Genomic DNA, 19,888 nt, shown 5'->3' with positions numbered 1-19,888 from the left:
CATTCTTGGGGTGTGATTTAGCAAATATGTGTTGATATTGTTGTTGGGTCTTGCTTGCTGATAGGATATTTTTATTTTAATGGTGATTTCACCTAGTGATTGTGGTTTAATTTAATAGGTTTGTAGTTGCAAATACAAAACCACCCATGTGTTTTTGGCTTGCCCGAGAGGGAGATCGTGAAATCAAGACCGCTAGACTAATGGCCTAAGGAGTGGATCAACATGAGGTTCTGCCCGAGAGGGTGAGCCCTAGTCCCATATCCTAACACTCAGCTCGAGAGAGTGAGTGAGGTAAGGCGTAGGCTGGCCTTCATGCGGCAAATGGGTGTCCGAGAATGATCTATGCGTGATCTGGATGCTGAGTACATGAACCTACGTCATAAAAGGATGTAGCGCTGAGTATGCATCAGTACTTGGAATGTACTGAACATGCAGATATATATACTAAGCTGAACAAATATATGTGAACTAAACAAAGTATAATTGAGCAATGATATAATCTGGAACAAGATATAGATATGTACCAAAGTATAACTAAAATGAACTTAACTGAATGCAATGATCAAGTGCTAATCATGAAGAAAACATGTTGAACGGTAAACTGATATAAAAGTTGAAACCTGGTCAAATGTACTAAGAGTTTGACTGTGGGAGCTATATTAACCGACATAAAACCACGTGAGCTGACCGTGGAGTCCGATGTATACGCCACATCGAAAGGACCCAATATACATTGCCATGGGTATAAAGACCTGATTGGCGTGATCACTAAATATGATGCCCAACAGAGGGGACTTATAAACCTACGGGGGCACGTAGTTCTGGGACTATGAGGGTACGCTGAACCCTAGTCCAACTTGGTGCTAAGCCTACTCCCAACTGAATATGTATCTGACACAACATAACTGGAATACTGGATAGCTCAATAATCTGACATGCAAGTCTGAGAATGCAACATTTAAGTACTGACAATGTAACATTCGAATACTGAAGCATGGTTATCTATTTAACTGACCTAGCAAGTATAATTCATGAACTAAAAGAATTCATACAAAGTAGGGTTCTGAGTTTCATGCAAGAAATTAAGCAACGTTTCCAAGAAAACATGATATTTCGATTAAGAGTACTATAATAGCTAAATCACAATATTTCTCCAAGGTTTTAGAAACCCTACGTCTATACAAGATATGGAGAATCAAGAATCTGACTGAATTCTAGGGACCTAGTGGATGAAAGGGATCCACTAGTGAAATCTCACATACCCGGTGACGAAATTCACGGAGAAATCCTTTAGATTTCGGGGTTGAACCTTGAAGAATACTGTTGCTTGTTCTTGGGATGTTCAGTCGACTTTTCCTCTTCTTTTTGCTCCAAGTTTGGATGATTTTTGGAGAATGAGGGTTCTGGGTACGTGTGACTAATTTATTAGGCTTAGACTGAGTAAAACAACGTAGTTTAGGCATTAAACGACGTAGTTTAAAGGGCTCCAACGCATAGAAAAAAGACCTAAATGACCCTAACTTAAAAGTTGACGGGGGCCTACCACGACGCCACTATTGATCCTTCGTGGAGATCACGACCCGTCAAGTGGGTCGTGGTTCTTGGTCAGTGCTACTGGTTCTGGGGGAGTCCATCCACGAGCCCTACCACGGCCCGTGTGAAGGACCACAGACCGTGAAGGCCATCGTGGTTCTTCACTTGGGATAGGGGTCTGCTGGCTGAGGACGACGGACCCTCCCACGACCCGTCATCAAGACCATGGCCCGTGGTGGTGTCCGTGGTCTGAGGCCTGAGCTCAGGTGGTTTCTGCCTAACCTCCCTGAGCCTTCCCACGGCTCGTGTGGTGTTCCACGACCATGAAGGGTCATGTGGTCCAAACACTTCTGGGTGGGTGTGAACCACGGGCAGGTCGACGGACCGTGGTTCCTTTCACGGTTCGTGAACCTTGTCGTGGTTCACCAAATTCTGTTGTTTTCTGCTGCAAAGTCCAAGTCTGATTTTCGAGGTGTTACATTAAGCACCAAATAATCAAGGTTTCAACATGTGAAAATGCCACAAATGGTCCCTGAACTATTGTAGTAGGTCTAAAATAGCCCTTTAACTATACACTTACCGAATTTAGTCCTTTAACTATTCCAAGTTTTATCAGGTTTGGTCCCTTAACTATACACTTACCGATTTTAGTCCTTTAAGTATTAAAAAAACTCATCAAGTTTGATCTCTGTTTATATTTTTAATACAAATAACTTAGATTTATATTAACGGAACCCATGCATCCATGGAATTAAATTCTTATCCCATATTTTTAGTCGTTTCTCTCTCTCCGCTACTTTTTCTTCAAATTACTCTTATGAAAAAGGACTTAACCTCAACGATTCAAAATAAAATTTACGAGAAAATTAAGACTTATATCTTCTTTCCTCAATAATTCTATTTTGAATTGTTGAGGTTAAGGTTCTTTTTCCAAAAAGCAATTTGACGAAAATATAGCGAGGAGAGAAAAAACTTAAAATAGGTTAAAATTTAATTTCACGGAGGCATGAATTCCATTAATATAAACCTAAGCTATTTATATTTAAAAAAAAATAGACATATACTAAACCTGATATGTTTTTGAATGCACAAAAGACTAAAATCAATAAGCATATGTATAGTTAAGGGATTAAAACCGCTAATTATAATTTAAAAAATCAAATCTGATCAAATTTTAAATAGTTAAAATGACTAAATTCGATAAGTATATATTTAAGTGCTACATCTACTCCAAAATAGTTGGGGAGCATTTATGACATTTTCTAGATTCAGCATAATAAAGAACTAAACACTCATTTCACGATTCATAAAATCCTAAACCTTTTCTTCCCCAGGTAGAGAAGAGACTAGAGCGAGAGAGAGAGAGAGAGAGAGAGAGTGAAAATGACAGCGTTGTTGAGGAAGCTAGCCAAGGCTGCACCCGTAGCATTTCGAGGCGATTCCAAGTCAAATTTTGCTGATCCTCGCTTCCCTTTTGGAGCTATTGCAGCCGTTGCTGGATGCGTCTCTTATTATTACTGCCATTCTTCTGCGAATTTGGTATTCTTCACATCTATATTTCATTTCATTTTAACGTGTTGTGATCTGAGCGTCTATTTTCTGCTTAAACGTAATGTGTTTTTATTTTTATGGATGCTTCAGGACAGTTTTCGTTGGGGGGTTCTCCCGATTTTATTTATGCCCAATTGTTGTGTCAGATCTCTTCCTGTTTTCGCTGATTTTTATCTTCATGATGATTTGATATTTCTGTTTATTTATGTGATTGGCAGACTATTTCTTTTGTCACTATTAACACAATAATTGCCCTAGTGAGGGGTAAGATCACAATGTAGGATGTATGGATTAGATGTGTGTCACGTGTTAGAACCCTGCAACTCACAAAAGGCTAGTATTAAAGTGGAGAAGGGTAGAAGAACAGACTCATTTTACATCGAGTTTCAAACTGTGCTCCAACAGGTCCTTGGGATTTCCTTGTTATAAAAAAATATTACTACTTGATAGAGTACATTGAGAAGAGAATAAGCTTCACTTTTCAAAGTTGAAAGATGTGACTCATGGATAATAATATATCTATGTTGCTCGGACTCTACCCTTAAGAACTGAGATGGGAGTTGAGATCCCATCAAACATCTTCTATTCCTTTCTATCCAAACAGAACAAACATTACAGCTAGGGAACATTCCCCAGCCTCTGTTGTAATTGTTCTGGAATAATAATAGTAGATTTCTTATCTCCGACCCAGGTGATTACTCTAATGTATCTGCCATTACATTGTAGTTTTGGTACATCGTATACAAATAATCTTGGATCTTCCTCCCCTGTTTCCTGAATATTTTCCCTGAACCGCGGGAAGCCTGAAGGATCATCTGTTTGCATATCCATCTGATATTTTCCTCATCAACTTTAATTCTTCTCGTGAATGTGCTACCTCGCTCGAACCATAGGAACCCATCTGTCACTATCTTCACTGTTATCTATTAACTCGAAAGATTCCCCCCTCCCCCCCCCCCTCTGAACACAAGAAAGAAATAAAGAGAAGTGATTTCTGGTGATCAGAAGGACTACCAGAGTCAGACCACTAATTCTAAAGCAACTTTAGTGTGTTGCTTTGAAACTAGTGCCTGAGAGCATTTTCCCTTGTTTGTGTTTCCTTTTGCCTTAATTGATTCGGAAATGAAAGTTAAATCATTAGATTCTCCTAGTTTTACGCCTTTAGATTATTTGTTTCTCATTTTCCTTTCGGGAGTAGATGTTGAACCATCATGTTATTGCTCATTAGATACTGGATGATGTTTCTTTATGATTTTTATTTTTGTGACTTCAGAGTGCCTACATTAATTGATTAATTTTAGAAATTTTGGCATCTTCAAGGTTAGCTGTTCTACTGTATACTTCATTCATTAGAAAGCTGAAAATTTTCCAATATACAGGTGTACTTGGAGCAAATTAATGAAGATTCTGGTAAAAAAGTTGGTTAGTTTTTCTATTCATGCCTCTCTGAAGCTTATGCTTTTGTCAAGAGATTCATAGAGTTGGTTGGAACACCAACTCAATCAAAACTCTCTTTCTGTTTAAGCCAACAGTGTTGATTTTGATTTAGGGTCTGTGATATAAGTTTTCTGTGGATGCAGTTGTGGATGCAGTTATGTGGGAAGTTGAAAATGCGGGCTTTCATTTTCATAGACTTTGATGTATGAATTATAAGTCCTATCATTTGAAATGAGTTAATGAAGGAAAACCAGAGATAAGATATAAAAAATTCTTTGGGTGTAACAGGTTGAAGGAATGACTTGTATATACTTTTGTCTGAGAATTTGCATGGTTTCTCTGCTTATAAGCTAATTTATTGATATATGTGAGTTCTTCTATTTCATGAATCTGTGTATATTCCCTCTCCCGTTTAGACTTCTCTTTGAGTTCATGCTTTTTGATGTCCAGTTTAAGTGCTTCAATAACATTAGAACATTGGAAGATTTGTTTAATTGTGACAGTTGTTAAAGTTAAAATAAGGAACTAACTCAATTTTACTGTTGCCTCCTTCATTTTCAGCTCTAAATCCTGATAAATGGATTGAATTTAAGCTGCAAGATCGAGCTCCAGTTAGCCACAATAGTCATCTATTCAGGTTATTTTTTTCTTTCTTTGTTATATTATAATTATGGCTTTAACGCTTTAGTAGTGACACTACTCATTCAATGATGACCCTCCCTGTGAACTAAACCTGGCCTGTTTGGTTTGAAAATTCTGTCGGCAAGTTGAGTTTATTCTACCACTGTTACTATTGGATCAGTGGTCTTACACCAATTACCTCATAGAAAATAAAACTTTCTAGCCTATTTGTATCTACCGAAGGTGGTTGAATGTGTGGAGTTCAGCTTTTGGAAATAGAATTGATAAGGTAATTCTGCCTCTGAAGTTCTGGTACATATAACTCAATGAAATGATGTTTTAGATTGGCTCTGGGTTGCTGACGTTAATTATAAACTAGATCCTAACTCATAGAAATGCATGGTAACCAGGGTGGATATATATTTTTGCTAAGTTGCGCCGACTCTTCAATTTTGATGCCGCACCTGTATCGGATTCTCCAATTTGAAGAGTCTAAGCAACATAGTATTTATGGCAACGGGTGTAGGCAGTACTGGTAATCATATAAACATCATTAAAACCAATGTTGCTTATATATGAAATAAAATAAAAATGTCAGTTTCAAAAATTGATATCTGTATGTCCTATGTTGAGCAGGAAAAATATTATAAGTGATTGAAATTGTCACTCTATAATTTTGATAAGCATAGAGGGCTTTAAATAGCCAACTAAAAAACAAAAAATCTGCATATTTTAAAATTCAAAAACCTAAAATATCTCAACTGATCTTATCTAACTAATTTGAATGAATTTAAACAAAGACTCCTCCTACAACTAAACTACTTATTATTATGGTAATTCAAGAGTAACAGAAGCAATTTTCAACACTCCTTTGCTTTATTTGCTGCAATTTTAAAAAAAATTGTTTCTCTTCAATTTCTACTTTGGCTGTTGATGATGAATTCTTTTTGACTGCTTTTGAACTTGCACACTTTTCTTTTCTCTTTTTGAAACTGGTAAATGTGTATTCCTCAGCATTAAGGACATGCTAGACACCATCAAAAAGTGTTAGATAAAAAAAAACAGCAACTAGAAAACAAGATACGTACAGAGATCTTAATAAATCTACAAACTGATCTATATCCTCTAAACCTACTTCTTTACACAAAAAGTAGAAAGATATTATACAATTCCACGACTCTAAACACACTTTTCTTAACATGACTCTTTCTTCTTTTTTCTTTTGGTTTTGTTCACAAAAATCCTCAATAACCTTATCTTGTTTGAAAGTTTTTCTGAAAGTGTTTTAATCTGGACAATTATATGATTTGCAAAAAATTGTTGGAAGAATTTTTAACATCACAACATCCTATAAATCGTAGGTGTCGGGATATGCTTTCAATTTTGGTGACCAAATTTGATAGTTCTCATCAGTGAAAATTAATGAGGCATTCAGAAAGAGATGACTGCTTGGCATGTTTGAGAAATAGGTTAAAAATTAATATTTGTTAAATAGGTTAAAAACTGGTATTGGTTAAAAATAGTTTGAAAATGGTTCTTTAGATGAATTCATAGATGTGGTAAGACTAATGAGACTCTTGATACTGCTGTTGTTTTTTAAAGATGTTGGAGCAGCAAAAATGATGTGATTGAAATTATCTTTGTAGAATTTTATTAAGCATAGAGGGCTTTAAATAGCCAACTTAAAATAAAAGATCTGCATATTTTAAAATTCAAAACCTAAAATATCTCAACTAATCTTTTCTAACTGAATTTGAATTTAAACAAAGACGACTCCTACAACTAAACTATTTATTACTCTGGTAAATCAGCAGTAACAAGCAATTTTTAACATCCTATTCAACTTATCTAGTTAAACTCTTTTCAAAAGAAGTTCTCAGATGTCTTGTTGTGATTCTGATATATGGATTTACATTTCTCCCACTAGTATTTTGATCCTCTATGACCAGAAGATTCTTTTGACGAAACAACTTGAAATGGCAAGCTTGAATGTAACAAGACTACACAAAATGATGGAACAAAATCTTTAGCATGAGGAACACCACAATTATGATAGTGTGAAGCAATGTTTTAAGCTTCTTTGCAATAAATGTTTATGTTATTCAAGTGGCATATAACATGGCCATACGGTTTTGCTCATGGTTCTTTCTTCCTTCGACTAGCAAATACTTACTATGTGAAATGTTGCGGAGAGTCGGAGGTATTTTCTTAAAGGGAGATAAAATAAATGTCCAATTTAATTAGACAAAGTTTACATGAGCTCTTTACGCATTGGGTTGTGATTCAAGAAAGTTTAAAGAGAAGCAACAAAACGAACAAATATCTGGTGACATTTAAGCTAGCTTATTGACATCCATAAAAGATATACTAATAGCATAATATGATAAAATCTAAAATACGCATTGGACGACACATGAATTTCTTCCTCAACTCAATTTATCTTTCACATATTAAAATTTACCTTAGATAAGTCCTACTTCCTCTGTTACAACTCTTAATCCTAATACCTTTCTGGAAATAACTTCAATGGTAAAAGGCTTATAGATTCATCAACACTACAGTAACTTCCGTCTATTGTTATTCCATCTCTAACTTTTGAACTATGAGCGGAGGGACTGAGAGCAAATGCAGTGATGCTCTTATGTTCGTTGCTATAAAAGAGTATTTAAGGAGTTGGAATGGATATCTGATCAATATAGACCAACTTCATTTGAACAATTTGACGAAAAATCAGATTCCAAAGTGGAAATTATATTTGATGACGACCACTCAATAGTAGACAATTAAGCCCATTGGTGATAGAGTTGGTTCTGACAGCTTCTTCTATATATCTACATGAACCCTCACTCTTTAACCGTATGACTTTCAATCTGATCTTTGTTTGAATCATTTTGCGACTGAAATATTATCATGTAATAACTGAAGCACCTTGTTTTGATGGGTTCAAGGGCTCTTATACTGCTCTCATGTTCCAGTTGTCCATCTCTCACAAAAGAAATACAGAGATGAAATATATAGAGAGCAAGAGTTTGGCATCACTAAATATAGGATTATAAACATATCAAGAATTAAGTCTCTCCTTTTAGCTCTGTTGCCTCCATTCACTACTATTTTGAGATGCTTCATGTTTAGTGGGTTTGATCTTTTTGTCTATAAATGTAACTTTTAGTATTCCATTTGAATATCCCAAAGCAAACAACTAAGTGAATGTAGATTCTAATTCAAAGAGTACTAAATGTTTGCAAGAAAACAAAACATTAAGTAATTATTATTATAATTAATATTAGTGAAAAATACTTAGCAACATTATGAGACAAATAATATTCATCATGTGTTGATGGAATAATGTATATATAATGAAAGGGTATTAAGGTCACTTAACATTTTAAGGGCAATTTGGTCAACTTTAATATTCCTTTCTAGTCTTTTTTTGGATTTATGGGAGGGGGATTACTATAATTAATATTTAGACCATGCTAGTGCTTTGGTTAGAAAAATAAAACCTCTGCTTTGGTTTCCATTGCTTGTCTCTGCTGCTTTGGAGATAAGTGGATTTCTATGTAATTTTGCTTTCATTTCCATTTGTTGTGTTAGTTACTAAATAGATCATTTTGGACTTCTATGTTAGAATTGGGTAGACTTTGCACTGCAGTTATTAATAAAGTTCTCCTGTATCCAATTTAGATGGTAGTTAGACTTAAGCCTCCAAAGTTAAGTCTGTTATTTGGTTATATTACTAAGAATCCCCTTTTAAGTTTTGTAATTTTCAGGTATACAGAGAGCAGTCAATGCTGCATTGTTTGATTATGATATTGATGTATTCTTTCTTTCCTCTAATATTTTAGGTTTTCTTTTGATCCTTCTTCAAAGTTAGGTCTTGATATTGCATCTTGCATTCTTACGAGGTAAGTTCCATTATATTTAAATATCATTTCCATCGTGTGCTTGTAACGTAAGAAAGTTTGGAAGCTGTGTTACAAGAATTATGAGAATATGGTTTCTTATCATTACTCTGACATTCTATCATACTGATACACTTTTTCATTTAGGGCACCAATGGGAGAAAATGCTGAAGGAAAACCAAAATATGCCATTCGGCCGTAAGTTTCACTTTTATAATTTCTCTTTCTTAGCCTTTTCCCTTTTCATGTTTAGTTCTTGTTAGTATCTTGTGAATATGGTTAGGATCTTGTAATAGTATACATCAGTTAGGATCATTTAGATTGTTGCTCTTCCGGTAATTATGATGTAATTAGAACATGTGGACGTCAACACACAAGGGTATGACCTAGTGGTAAATGAAATGAGTTGAGCACCATGAGTTTTTAGCCTTTAGGTTCAAATCCCTGCAGAGACAAAACACTAAGTGATCTCTTCCCATTTTTGCTAGCATTGGTGGATAGAGTAAATTGGTTCTTGTTGCTGGTGGTAGGTATCCCGTGGAATTAGTCAAGGTGCGCGCAAGCTGGCCCTGACACCACAGTATCAGGAAAAAAGAACATGTGGACGCCACTATTTAAACCGTAATAATTTTGAGGGAAAAATCAAGCAGTTTTTTCTAACATTTTCTCTTCTTTTCACAGTTATACTATTTTATCCATTTGAATGCTAATTAACTTCTTTTCAGCTGTATGAACTTAAAGCCGTCTTTACTTCCTTACATTTTTATGTGGATAATAACTTTAATTACCAAAATTATACCTTTTCTCTAATAAAAAGTGAAAAAGGTTACATCTTTGATTGGGAGAGGAAGTAACTCTGTTCAGATAATATGCTTTCCACTTAATCTTTCTATGGCAATAGTGTCTAGGCTAGCTTGCCTGCACCTACACTGTTTCACTGATTATCTACTACCTTATACCCATAGATGTACTGGGTGACTTTTACCACCAAGGGTTAGACAAATAGTAAAAATTCACCAAGCCTTCTTTCCATCTGCTGGGATTTGAATCTTGGTCTTCCATGGTCAATTCCTTTTTTATTGACTTCTAAGCCACCACCCTTGTGTATTATGATTTTCAAGTTAATTAAAACCAAAAAGAAACATCCATATGCTTTTCTCCTACTCCATTATCTCCTCTTTTGTGTACCTACTTTCCATAGTAATCCGTGTCAAGAGAATTCATCTCTTCTCTTGAATGGGCAAAATCTTCTCTTGAATGCCCCTTCATATTTTTGGAATATTACAAGATGCTCTAAATTGAGCAGTACGAAATCTCCTGAAGTATGTTCCTGTTTTCAGTTATACTCCTATATCTGATCCAGAAGCCAAGGGATACTTTGATTTGTTAATTAAGGTATGCTTTTAGTTTTTCTACGTTAGTTTACCTCACTGTTGATCTAACTGTCAAAACATGCTCATTAACTTGCTTTTCTTTTACAAAATGTTTTTTGGAAACTTTGTAAATATTGTAGGTTTATCCAGAAGGGAAAATGAGCCAGCATTTTGCAAGACTAAAACCGGGCGATGTACTTGAAGTAAAAGGGTCTGTGATACAACTTAGTACATTCTAGCAGAGATCTTTCTTTTGCTACTTTATTGTTCTTTGTAGTTTACAAGTCAATAATGGCGTTTAATTTGTGCAGGCCCATTGAGAAATTGCGTTACAGTTCAAACATGAAGAAACATATAGGCATGGTAAGAGCTTGCATCTAAGTGTTCTCTGTGACACTGCTATTTAAAAAGAGTACAATATGATCAGGTTGAAACTCTTAATTCATGGTAAAATTAGGAAGTTATGTAGATATAACTCACTTTGCTGGGATGAATTTTGTGCAAGCAGAGTACTTGGCAGATTTAGTGCTTTCAATTGGATAACACTCATTTCTGCTGTTTCCTCCCCTTCATTATGCTTGTTAACAAAGGCAAAACACCAAAGAAAATACTGTACTTCATAAAAGTTGAAAGTGGTGGAAGGCATATTGTTCATGTTCATATTCTGCCCAGCTTTGAATAAATGGCATCATTTAGGCCACATTCATTAAAAATGATGTCATCAAAACATAGAACTCATGCTGATTACAAGAGATGTGAAACTTGTGAAGAAGAGGAATTAATCTTCCATACAAACAGAAAAACGTAACTGTGAGTATAAAACCCAAAAAATAAAAAAGAAACAGAAGCTTTTATATTGGTTAGATCGTATTGATTTATGTGCTTGGTGCAACTACGGTACATGTACACCAAGTTAATCTGCTCATAGTTGTTAACTGGTGATGTTACTTTATTAGGGGTGTCAAATGGATGAATTGGGCTAAATTTGGCATGGTCAAATGGTCTTAAGTTAATAAATGGGCTGGTCAATAACCCGCCCTAAGGTTACTTGGGTTGAAATGGGCCTAACTATGGGTCGTAATCCATTGTGCCTTTTAATTTCTTTGTTTGTTTTCTTGTTATTTGCTTAATATCTTTTCCCCCCTTTATTATGGCTTTATATAACATATGAAACAAAAGAAAAATCTATAAAAATGTTGACAGATTCCTCATCGGTTGATTAAGGCTATGTATCTGCCCAATTTTTGGATGAGCTGAATTGAGCGGGTCACAATGGGCTAAGCTAATAAATTAGTGGGTCATTAACCCGCCCAAAGTTGGGCGGGTTGGGTAGATCATGTCTTTAAGGGCTAATTTTGTTATCACTATACCTTATTAACAAATTGAGCTGTTGATGAGAATTGAGAAAATACAATTCCTGCTGATAATAACCTTTTATCTTTTTTGACAACGGGGTGCTTGTAAGAACCTGTTCTAAAGAACTATTTGTTAAGTCTAGTTATACGCTGCTTGTAGATAACAGAACTCAACTTTACCTGTGAATCATCATGTTTGATGACTTGACAATATCCAGAAATCTAGGATCTCTGCTTGATAAAGCTTGCGTTATGAATATGAGCATTAAGGTTCTTTTGATTGAAATATGTAGGTGTTATTTAGCTTTATCAGGTTTCGGTTACCTAGTGCAGTTTACTTACAATTCTCAGTAGATATTTCTATCAGATATCGATTAGGGCGGAATTGTTCTGTGCATCTATTCATGTGTATCTGGTCTTAAATATAATAGAATTCAAACTCATTCTTCTAATGACAGATTGCGGGGGGCAGTGGCATCACTCCTATGCTCCAGGTGATAGAGGCCATTCTTAAAAACCCCGATGATAATACTCAGGTATTGATTTGATCCAATATTTTTGTGCTGTGTCATCCACAACCACAAGTCAGTATGGTAGGGTTATGCATCACTTTGGAACTTACCAAGTGAATCAACCAGATTAAAAGTCTTTCAGTTTCTGTTGTTTTTTTCACTTTCAAGATTTTGATTTTTCAGGTTCTAATTCGAAAAGAACATTAGCTTTACAAAAACATTCCTATTTATATATTCTAAATAAATTATTAGATCTACCATTTAAATATTGTAATTAAGTAGTGTGAAGGTGGGGCAGTTAATTTCCATAAATTTTAGGCAAATAAAGTTTGTAATATGAAGCAATCAATTATGTCCAAAGAGGCCAAACTGAAAAGTAATCAATACTATATTGGGTCAATAATCTATTGAGTGACCTTATTAAATTGCACTCGATTAATTGAAAGCCAACTGAACTGACCAAATTCGACCCAGCAGGCAAGATGTACTTTGCTGGCAGCATTTGCCCCTGATGTGTCTTAGCTAGTTTTCCTTTAATAACATGTAAACGAACTCTCATGGGCCCTTTTTTACTCTTCAGGTCTCATTGGTTTATGCTAATTTGTCACCTGATGACATACTGCTAAAGAAGAAACTTGATGTACTTGCAGACACCCATCCGAATCTCAAGGTAATTGCAAAGTTTAATACAAAATATTGTTCTTCTACCCTTTCTTTCCTGATTAAACCAACATGTGCTCTATGGAATATCCAGGTATTTTACACTGTAGATAATTCAACCAATGATTGGAGAGGCGGCATAGGTTACGTATCAAAGGACATGATTGTGAAAGGATTACCTCCGCCTGGTGATGATACACTTATTCTTGTAAGTTTTCTGAAAGAGGTTAAATTGTCAGTGCCTCTAAGGCCAAGCTGTTCAATTTCTTGTATGACATTTTCATGCTTAGACATTTGCTTTTTTGCTATCTGGTCAAGGACAACGTACTGATTGAACAAGTTTTTTTCTTCAACATTGAGAACACAATTGATTGCACCCAAAGTGGCTATTATGGACTTGGAAGCTTTCTTCTAATCATCAACTATGTTTCTTGGACTAAGACTGGGCACCGGACCGGAATGGTTTGACCGGGTTGTTGACCAGTACCGGGATGAATCAGACCGGAATTATCGGGATGGAAACTCAGTTCCGTCCCGTCCCACTATATACCGGGATAGAACCGGAATGGACCGGAATAGACCGTTAGGGATAAACGGGGGGCACATATAGCTATTTCAAAAAATAATAATTTTTTTTGAGTTATTTTGAATTACGAAAATATGAATGTTTTTTATTTTTCTAAGTTTAATAGTTTATAAAGTATTTAAGTTTTGAAATTTATAATGTTTATTTGTAATTTTACTTAAGTTTATTTTTAAGTTATTTTTTCTAAAAATTTACTTATAGTTTGTAAGTTGAGTTTAATAAAGTTTTTTAGTTTTCGAGTTTATGTTATAAGTTTTCAAGATTTGAATCTTTTGAAGTTTATAAGTTATATGTTATATAAGTTATAAGTTATAACTTGTAACTTAAATAACTTAAGTTTGTAATTTGTTAAATTTATAAATTTTAAAGTTTTTTAGATTTATATTATTTGAAGTTGATGAATTAAGTTTGTAATTTTAAAAAATTAAATAAACAAAAAAGAAATGTTAATAAAAGTATAAAACAATGACAAAAATTAAAAAAACCAATCCAATTTCACGGACCGGAATCGGGATGAACATACCAGTACCAAATCATGATACCGTCCCGTTCTAAGTACCGGTTCAATGTATCCCATTCCGTCTTGAATACTACTAGACCGGAACGGTATCGGTACAACCCGGTCCGGTGCCCAGCCTTATCTTGGACTATCTCAAAATTCTTGCTGCACTTGTGTCGGATTCTTCAAATGCAGTACTTTTGGAGTATCTGACATACCCCGGTTGACATTTTTGAAAGGTCTGCGCAACATAGATCATCAAGAACTTGGGAGTGCATTAAAGGAGCATTGAACAAAGCTTTCAAAAGTCATTAACATGCTTAAATGGATATTTACAATGAGTAGACCAAGAATTAAGAGAATAAATATTCACAGAGGAGTAAAGTAGGTTGCCAAAGGAGAAGACGACGACCACACAAGAGCCTTGACTTTTCGCATCATTTTCTTGAATTCTATTTATGTCTAGGTTTGGCTTTGGGGGGGAATTTGGGTAATTTCTGTAGACCCCAATGTAACCCTTACTATAAATAGTCGTTTGGTTTTAGTTCATTACCTTTTGGGATGATTTTGTTGATGAAGATCTTGTATGAGTTATGGAGACAGACTTTGGAGTCTTAAAGAGTTCAGGTTGAGTTGAACAAGACAATATTTGGAGTGCAAATTCAGTAGTGTGACGCATGAGGCAGGCGTGGAAGTGATACTTGATACACAAATTCTCGCCAAGAGAGAGATTTTAGTATTTGGGCTCCTTGATCCAAGGAAATGGGGAGATTTGATGATGTCACAGATCATATTGGTGCAACATGGATGAAATGGGGGCTTGCATCTGACATCTTGTGTGACAAGAGAGTACCATCAAAACTTAAAAGGTAAGTTCTATAGAGTGGTGGTTGAATCGGTTTTGTTGTATGGGGCGGAGTCTTGGCTAGTGGCGGATATCCTCCTAATCCTATCGCTCCTAGTCAAGCACAAGTGTATCAAACGTTAGACCTATGAAATAGCAATTCAACCTAAGGGAGAAGAAATGTTGAACTCATACTTGAATTATTTGAAGAATTCAAGAGAGGTTCAATAGAAAACATAAGAATTTTCTCATAATTCACAAAGTTTTCATCAACATCTTTCATAGACTAATGAGCTAAGACCTTAAGAAAATTATATATGCTAAGGGTTATATTTGGTTGTACACATATGCCTCAAAGCTAAAACTAGACCCACTAGATGAATTCAAGAAGATGGTGTGATCAACCAAGACTCTTGTTTGATATGCGTACACTCTACCCTCCCTAGACACCATTTAGTGGGATTTCACTGGGTGTGTTGTTGTATGGACATTGGAAGTATAGTCCCATGCTAAGTTGCGCAGACTCTTCATTTTCGGAGGTGACCCGTCTCGACGCGACACCGGGACGGATGCGGGGTGAGTGTCGGATTCGGTCAATCCGATCCAGACACTTTGACCGGAGTCGAGAAAAAAATTGTCGGCAACGTCTTCAGATCTGGAGGAGGTGGAGCTGGCGAAGCTTCTTGAAAAAGTATAGAGGAGAAGCTTGAAAAAGTACAGAGGATTCAAGCACAGAGGAGGAAGAGGCGTTTTTGTTGAAAAAGTACAGAGCTTTTTCTTGAAAAAGAACTCAGAGACGAAGGGTTTCTTTGGTAGTCGTTGTGTAAAGTTGTACCATAGCAGATCATTAAATAAACTAAACACGCTAAAGAAAGATATTTTTTTTAAAAAGAACTACTGTGATTAATTAGTAAATAAAAGATGCAACAGCTGTGTACAATTGGGTCGGCAGAATACTGACTTCATTAATTAACCAAATTAATTGAATAATCACTAAATATTCTCTCTTCTTTTAACAGTTACACTCCTTTTATATTGTATGCAATTGTACCAAATATGCAATTAATCAATATATATATTTCACAAATTTTTTTAGTGGTATTTTATGCAGTTGTTTATATATATAAACAACATCCTTTTAGCCGAATCCCCGCACCCGTATCCATACTCGGATTCGTACCCCCGAATCTTAAAATTTAGATTTTGCTGAATCCGACTCTTGGATTCGCATCTGTCTTGGATACCTGCACTTGAGTCCGAGCTGTACCATTGGTGTAGTGCTGTCTATAAAATGTCAACTTTCTAAAAAAAAAAGAAATATAATATAGCTAGTTTAAATTGGTAATTGCATTCAGGTGTCATCAAATTATTAATTATGTACATTATTAGTTTAAATTAGAACTCAAATTCAAATGAGGTTAACTTAAAATTGAACATAGAATAGAACTTTGAGGCAGAAAAAAAAAGAAGCAACAATTAATTCAGAAAAATTTGTATGATATTAAGTCTCATTGATTTTAATTCCTATTTTTTTTACACTTTGCACCACCCATATAGTAGCTTATGTAACGATATGCATAAAAAGTTTGATTACATCAAATGAATTAATGAAGTACAAAATTATAAATTTATTAAATTAACTAATAATTATTAAATTGACATATTGCTAATTTATTTAAGCTTAATGGATGATATTTTATTTTAAAATAATCATTATATGACTAGAGCAAGCCAACTGAGTTGAATCAAGCCTAAGCTTGATCAGAGCGAACTTTTGACCAAACTGAGCCAAGTCGAGTCAAATTTTGACGTAAGCTGAGATGAGCCAAACCCCAAGTTGGCTCGATTTGTTGCCAAGCCTAGCAATGAAGGTGAAATAGAGGAAGAGAATTAGAAGCAGAAGCTTTATTGTACAGGGCAGCGGAGTGAATGCTGAGGTGCATCGACTAATACCATTTGTCATGATTGCACCTCAACAGGGCTAAACTTACAGAAGAGATGGAGAAGAGTAAGAAGGGATTTGGCAAAGAGGAATGAAGAGAAAATAGATATTTCATTCATTTTGTTGTACTCCCAGTGATACTAATTACAGATTATATAGAACATAGAATTCTATGGAAAGGACTCGTGCAATTAACATTCTGACATCAGTAATATCTAACTACTAAAACAGGGTGCTGATGCAAAGAAGAAATAAAGGTTGAACTAAACTGTATGTTCAAAAACTAATTTGGTGGCTTGATTGTTATAACAGAAATCACATGCAACACTCAAGGTACTCCAGTATATGTGGTAACTTGAATAACTGTAGCTGGTAGTTGGTTTAGTATTGTAGTATTTTTCTGTTCATGATAATTGCGGGGTGGGGGTGGGGACCTGCTATTGAATAGTTGGTGGCGTTGAGTAACTGGGTTAGGACAAACAATATGTGGTACACTACAAGAATAATACAGTGCAAGAAGGATTACTGATTTTCTGAATTTGTTTTGAAATGACTCGAGATTTATCATGGGAATAATTGGAACTTTCTGTTGATCTCCCAGGTATGTGGCCCTCCTGGGATGATAAGACATTTATCTGGGGAAAAGCCAAACCCTCATGAGCAAGGCGAGGTACTTTATTCCATAGAGCGAAAAGAATTTAATTTTCTGTTTGTTAGTATTCTGTGGTTGCTTCTAATGATATTTATGTTTACTTTGTCACAGCTAACGGGACTACTCAAGGATGTGGGCTTTACAGAGAACATGGTTTACAAATTTTAATCAGTTTGTTAACTCTGTGTTCCCTTACCTTTCATCGAATAAAAGGCTTGTTTTGAAGAAGCACAATACTACAACATAAAGCAAGGCTTTAGATGAGTCTTCATGAAGTTTTCCGTATGTCCTTGTATAGATTGTGTGAAGTGAGAATTTTTTTAGAATGTCTAGAAAATACTCGTCTTGGGGAAAAATGAAAAACTTGATATCTGTCCACACTTGTTGACCTAGTAGTAACTGAATTTTGCGGAGGTAAGTTTCTCTTTTATATCATTTATATTGCAACATGTGGACAGAAAGCAATATGGTACTGTTTTATGTTCCAACAAACCGTCTTATTGATACTGTATGATCATATTATGCTCTTTCATTTTCTGTTGTTTTGGGTTTGAAAAGCTGCTGAAAGGAACAAATGGGTGGACTTAAAGTACCAGATTGATGTTTTCTGTATTGCCGCAAACTGTTTTTTTTTTCCGGTCATTAAGATACTTCATCGAGTTCATCTCACTAGTAGTGTTAGATAAGGGAAGTAGACTAGCGGGAGCAGTTACAAAAGTAGAAACATGTGTAAACAAAGGAGTTCTATCTTGGTGGTCCTAGTTTATTAGCTTCAGCAATGTCTACTACATTCGTTGGTGGTTGATAAAAACTTCTAGTGCGACTCTAGTGTGTTGTACAGATTCCACTCCATAATGAGGAGAAAAAGTCCAAAATAATCCTTTATATTTGAGTTTACGTTCAAAATCTTCTTTCTACATGGAGCACTAATAATCTTTCATGTTTATAGTTCGTCTTCAATCTTTTAGTTTGTTCGATTTCACATGTGACAAGATTGAATTCTTTTCTTGCAATGTCATTTGTGTTCATTAGATTGATTTGTTCAAAAAATAAACAAAGATTTTGATTTAGCTATGATGATGTTTGGACTGAACAAAATTACAAAACTTCCTCTTTTCCATAATTTTTCTCACTTTTCCAGATACATCACTGTAAACTATCACCCCCAATATTTATTTTCCTTTTTTCATGCCTAAAATCACTCTTTGGTATCATCAATTATTTCTATCACTCTATTATTGAATTTCAAATATTTTGTCTTTCCGATTTACGATTGCAAGTTATTGAAGAGGTAGTTGTTGTTCATCTTCTGCTTCATCCATTTTTTTCTTTCCACTTCATCAGGTATATATATTTTTAATTTTTCTTTTAGCTTTTCATCTACAAATTTAGTCGAAGTAGGATGCATCTTCAACTTTAAAATTGATTGTAGAAAAAACGCCCAAAAAAGGGGGAAATGTCGAGTTGTTGGTGGCTCCAATAAGGGCTTTGGGTCGAGATTCATGGTGACGCCATTGGTAAAAGTGAAAAAAAGCTACGGAAATTGATAACGAGCAAAAGAAAAGTGTAGGATTTATTCATCATTTTTTTGCTTTCAACCGATCAAACTATTGATTTTTTTTTCCGATTTTGTGTTGTTCATCTTTTTCTGATACATGCTGGTTCAATTTTTTAAAAGTATCTAGTTGTTTTTGTTTCTTAAATTAATGTATAATGCATTTGTTTCAACATTATGATACATTATTATTTTCTCAAGAGTTGTTAGTGGCTCCGGTAAGGGCTTTGGGTAGAGATCCATGGGTGACGACATTGTTGAAAGTGAAAAAGCTACAAAGAGTTGATACAGAGCAAAGGAGAAAATGTGGAAGAATTTCTTCATCATTTTTTTTGCTTTTAGTGAATCAAATTGTTGATTTTTTATTTTTTATTTTTGGTGCTTTGAGCAGATCTTTTAATGTATCTTCGTTGATTTTGATTTTTAAATTAATGTATAATTCGTTTGTTTCACATTTATGATACATTACAATTTTATCATGTACAATATATCGTTTTCAAATTTAGTTTTGATACATAACCCTAATTTATTGAAACAACAAATTAGTATATATCATGTTCATAGTTATGTATTAGATATACAACTATTACAAATTTCGTTATCTTTTACTACTAATACATACACCCAACCTTATTCAACTAATAGAAGGCTATGTATTTATATATACTATCAAATATTACTGTTGATACATAAACAATAATGTTTTATAATAAAATCAGTTTGTATCATATTCATAGTTATGTATCAGATGCTGTTAATTATCTGCAACACGATTTTATAAATAAATCAATGTATTGACATTCATAGTTTTTTGGTATATGATACATAACTATATAAATTGTCGACTTTTATTTAATCCGTTACGA

General features: G+C 34.7%; 1 protein-coding gene across 1 annotated transcript; it reads left to right on the top strand.

The window, feature by feature from the left end:
• The first annotated feature begins 2,807 nt into the window (after positions 1-2,807).
• On the top strand, positions 2,808-18,062 carry LOC102595925 (NADH-cytochrome b5 reductase-like protein). The gene is made up of 13 exons (XM_006338105.2): positions 2,808-3,072; positions 4,464-4,506; positions 5,083-5,158; positions 8,988-9,047; positions 9,192-9,242; positions 10,385-10,439; positions 10,558-10,628; positions 10,729-10,780; positions 12,231-12,308; positions 12,865-12,954; positions 13,039-13,152; positions 17,417-17,485; positions 17,579-18,062. The coding sequence occupies exons 1-13, from the start codon at positions 2,917-2,919 to the stop codon at positions 17,633-17,635; spliced, it is 972 nt and encodes a 323-aa protein (XP_006338167.1). The 5' UTR covers positions 2,808-2,916; the 3' UTR covers positions 17,636-18,062.
• Positions 18,063-19,888: the final 1,826 nt, after the last annotated feature.

Source organism: Solanum tuberosum, unplaced genomic scaffold (assembly GCF_000226075.1).
Source record: "Solanum tuberosum cultivar DM 1-3 516 R44 unplaced genomic scaffold, SolTub_3.0 scf00003, whole genome shotgun sequence".
In the NCBI taxonomy this organism is placed as follows: domain Eukaryota; kingdom Viridiplantae; phylum Streptophyta; class Magnoliopsida; order Solanales; family Solanaceae; genus Solanum; species Solanum tuberosum.
Note: the sequence above shows the minus strand (reverse complement) of the source record. Positions and strands in the feature narration are given on the sequence as shown.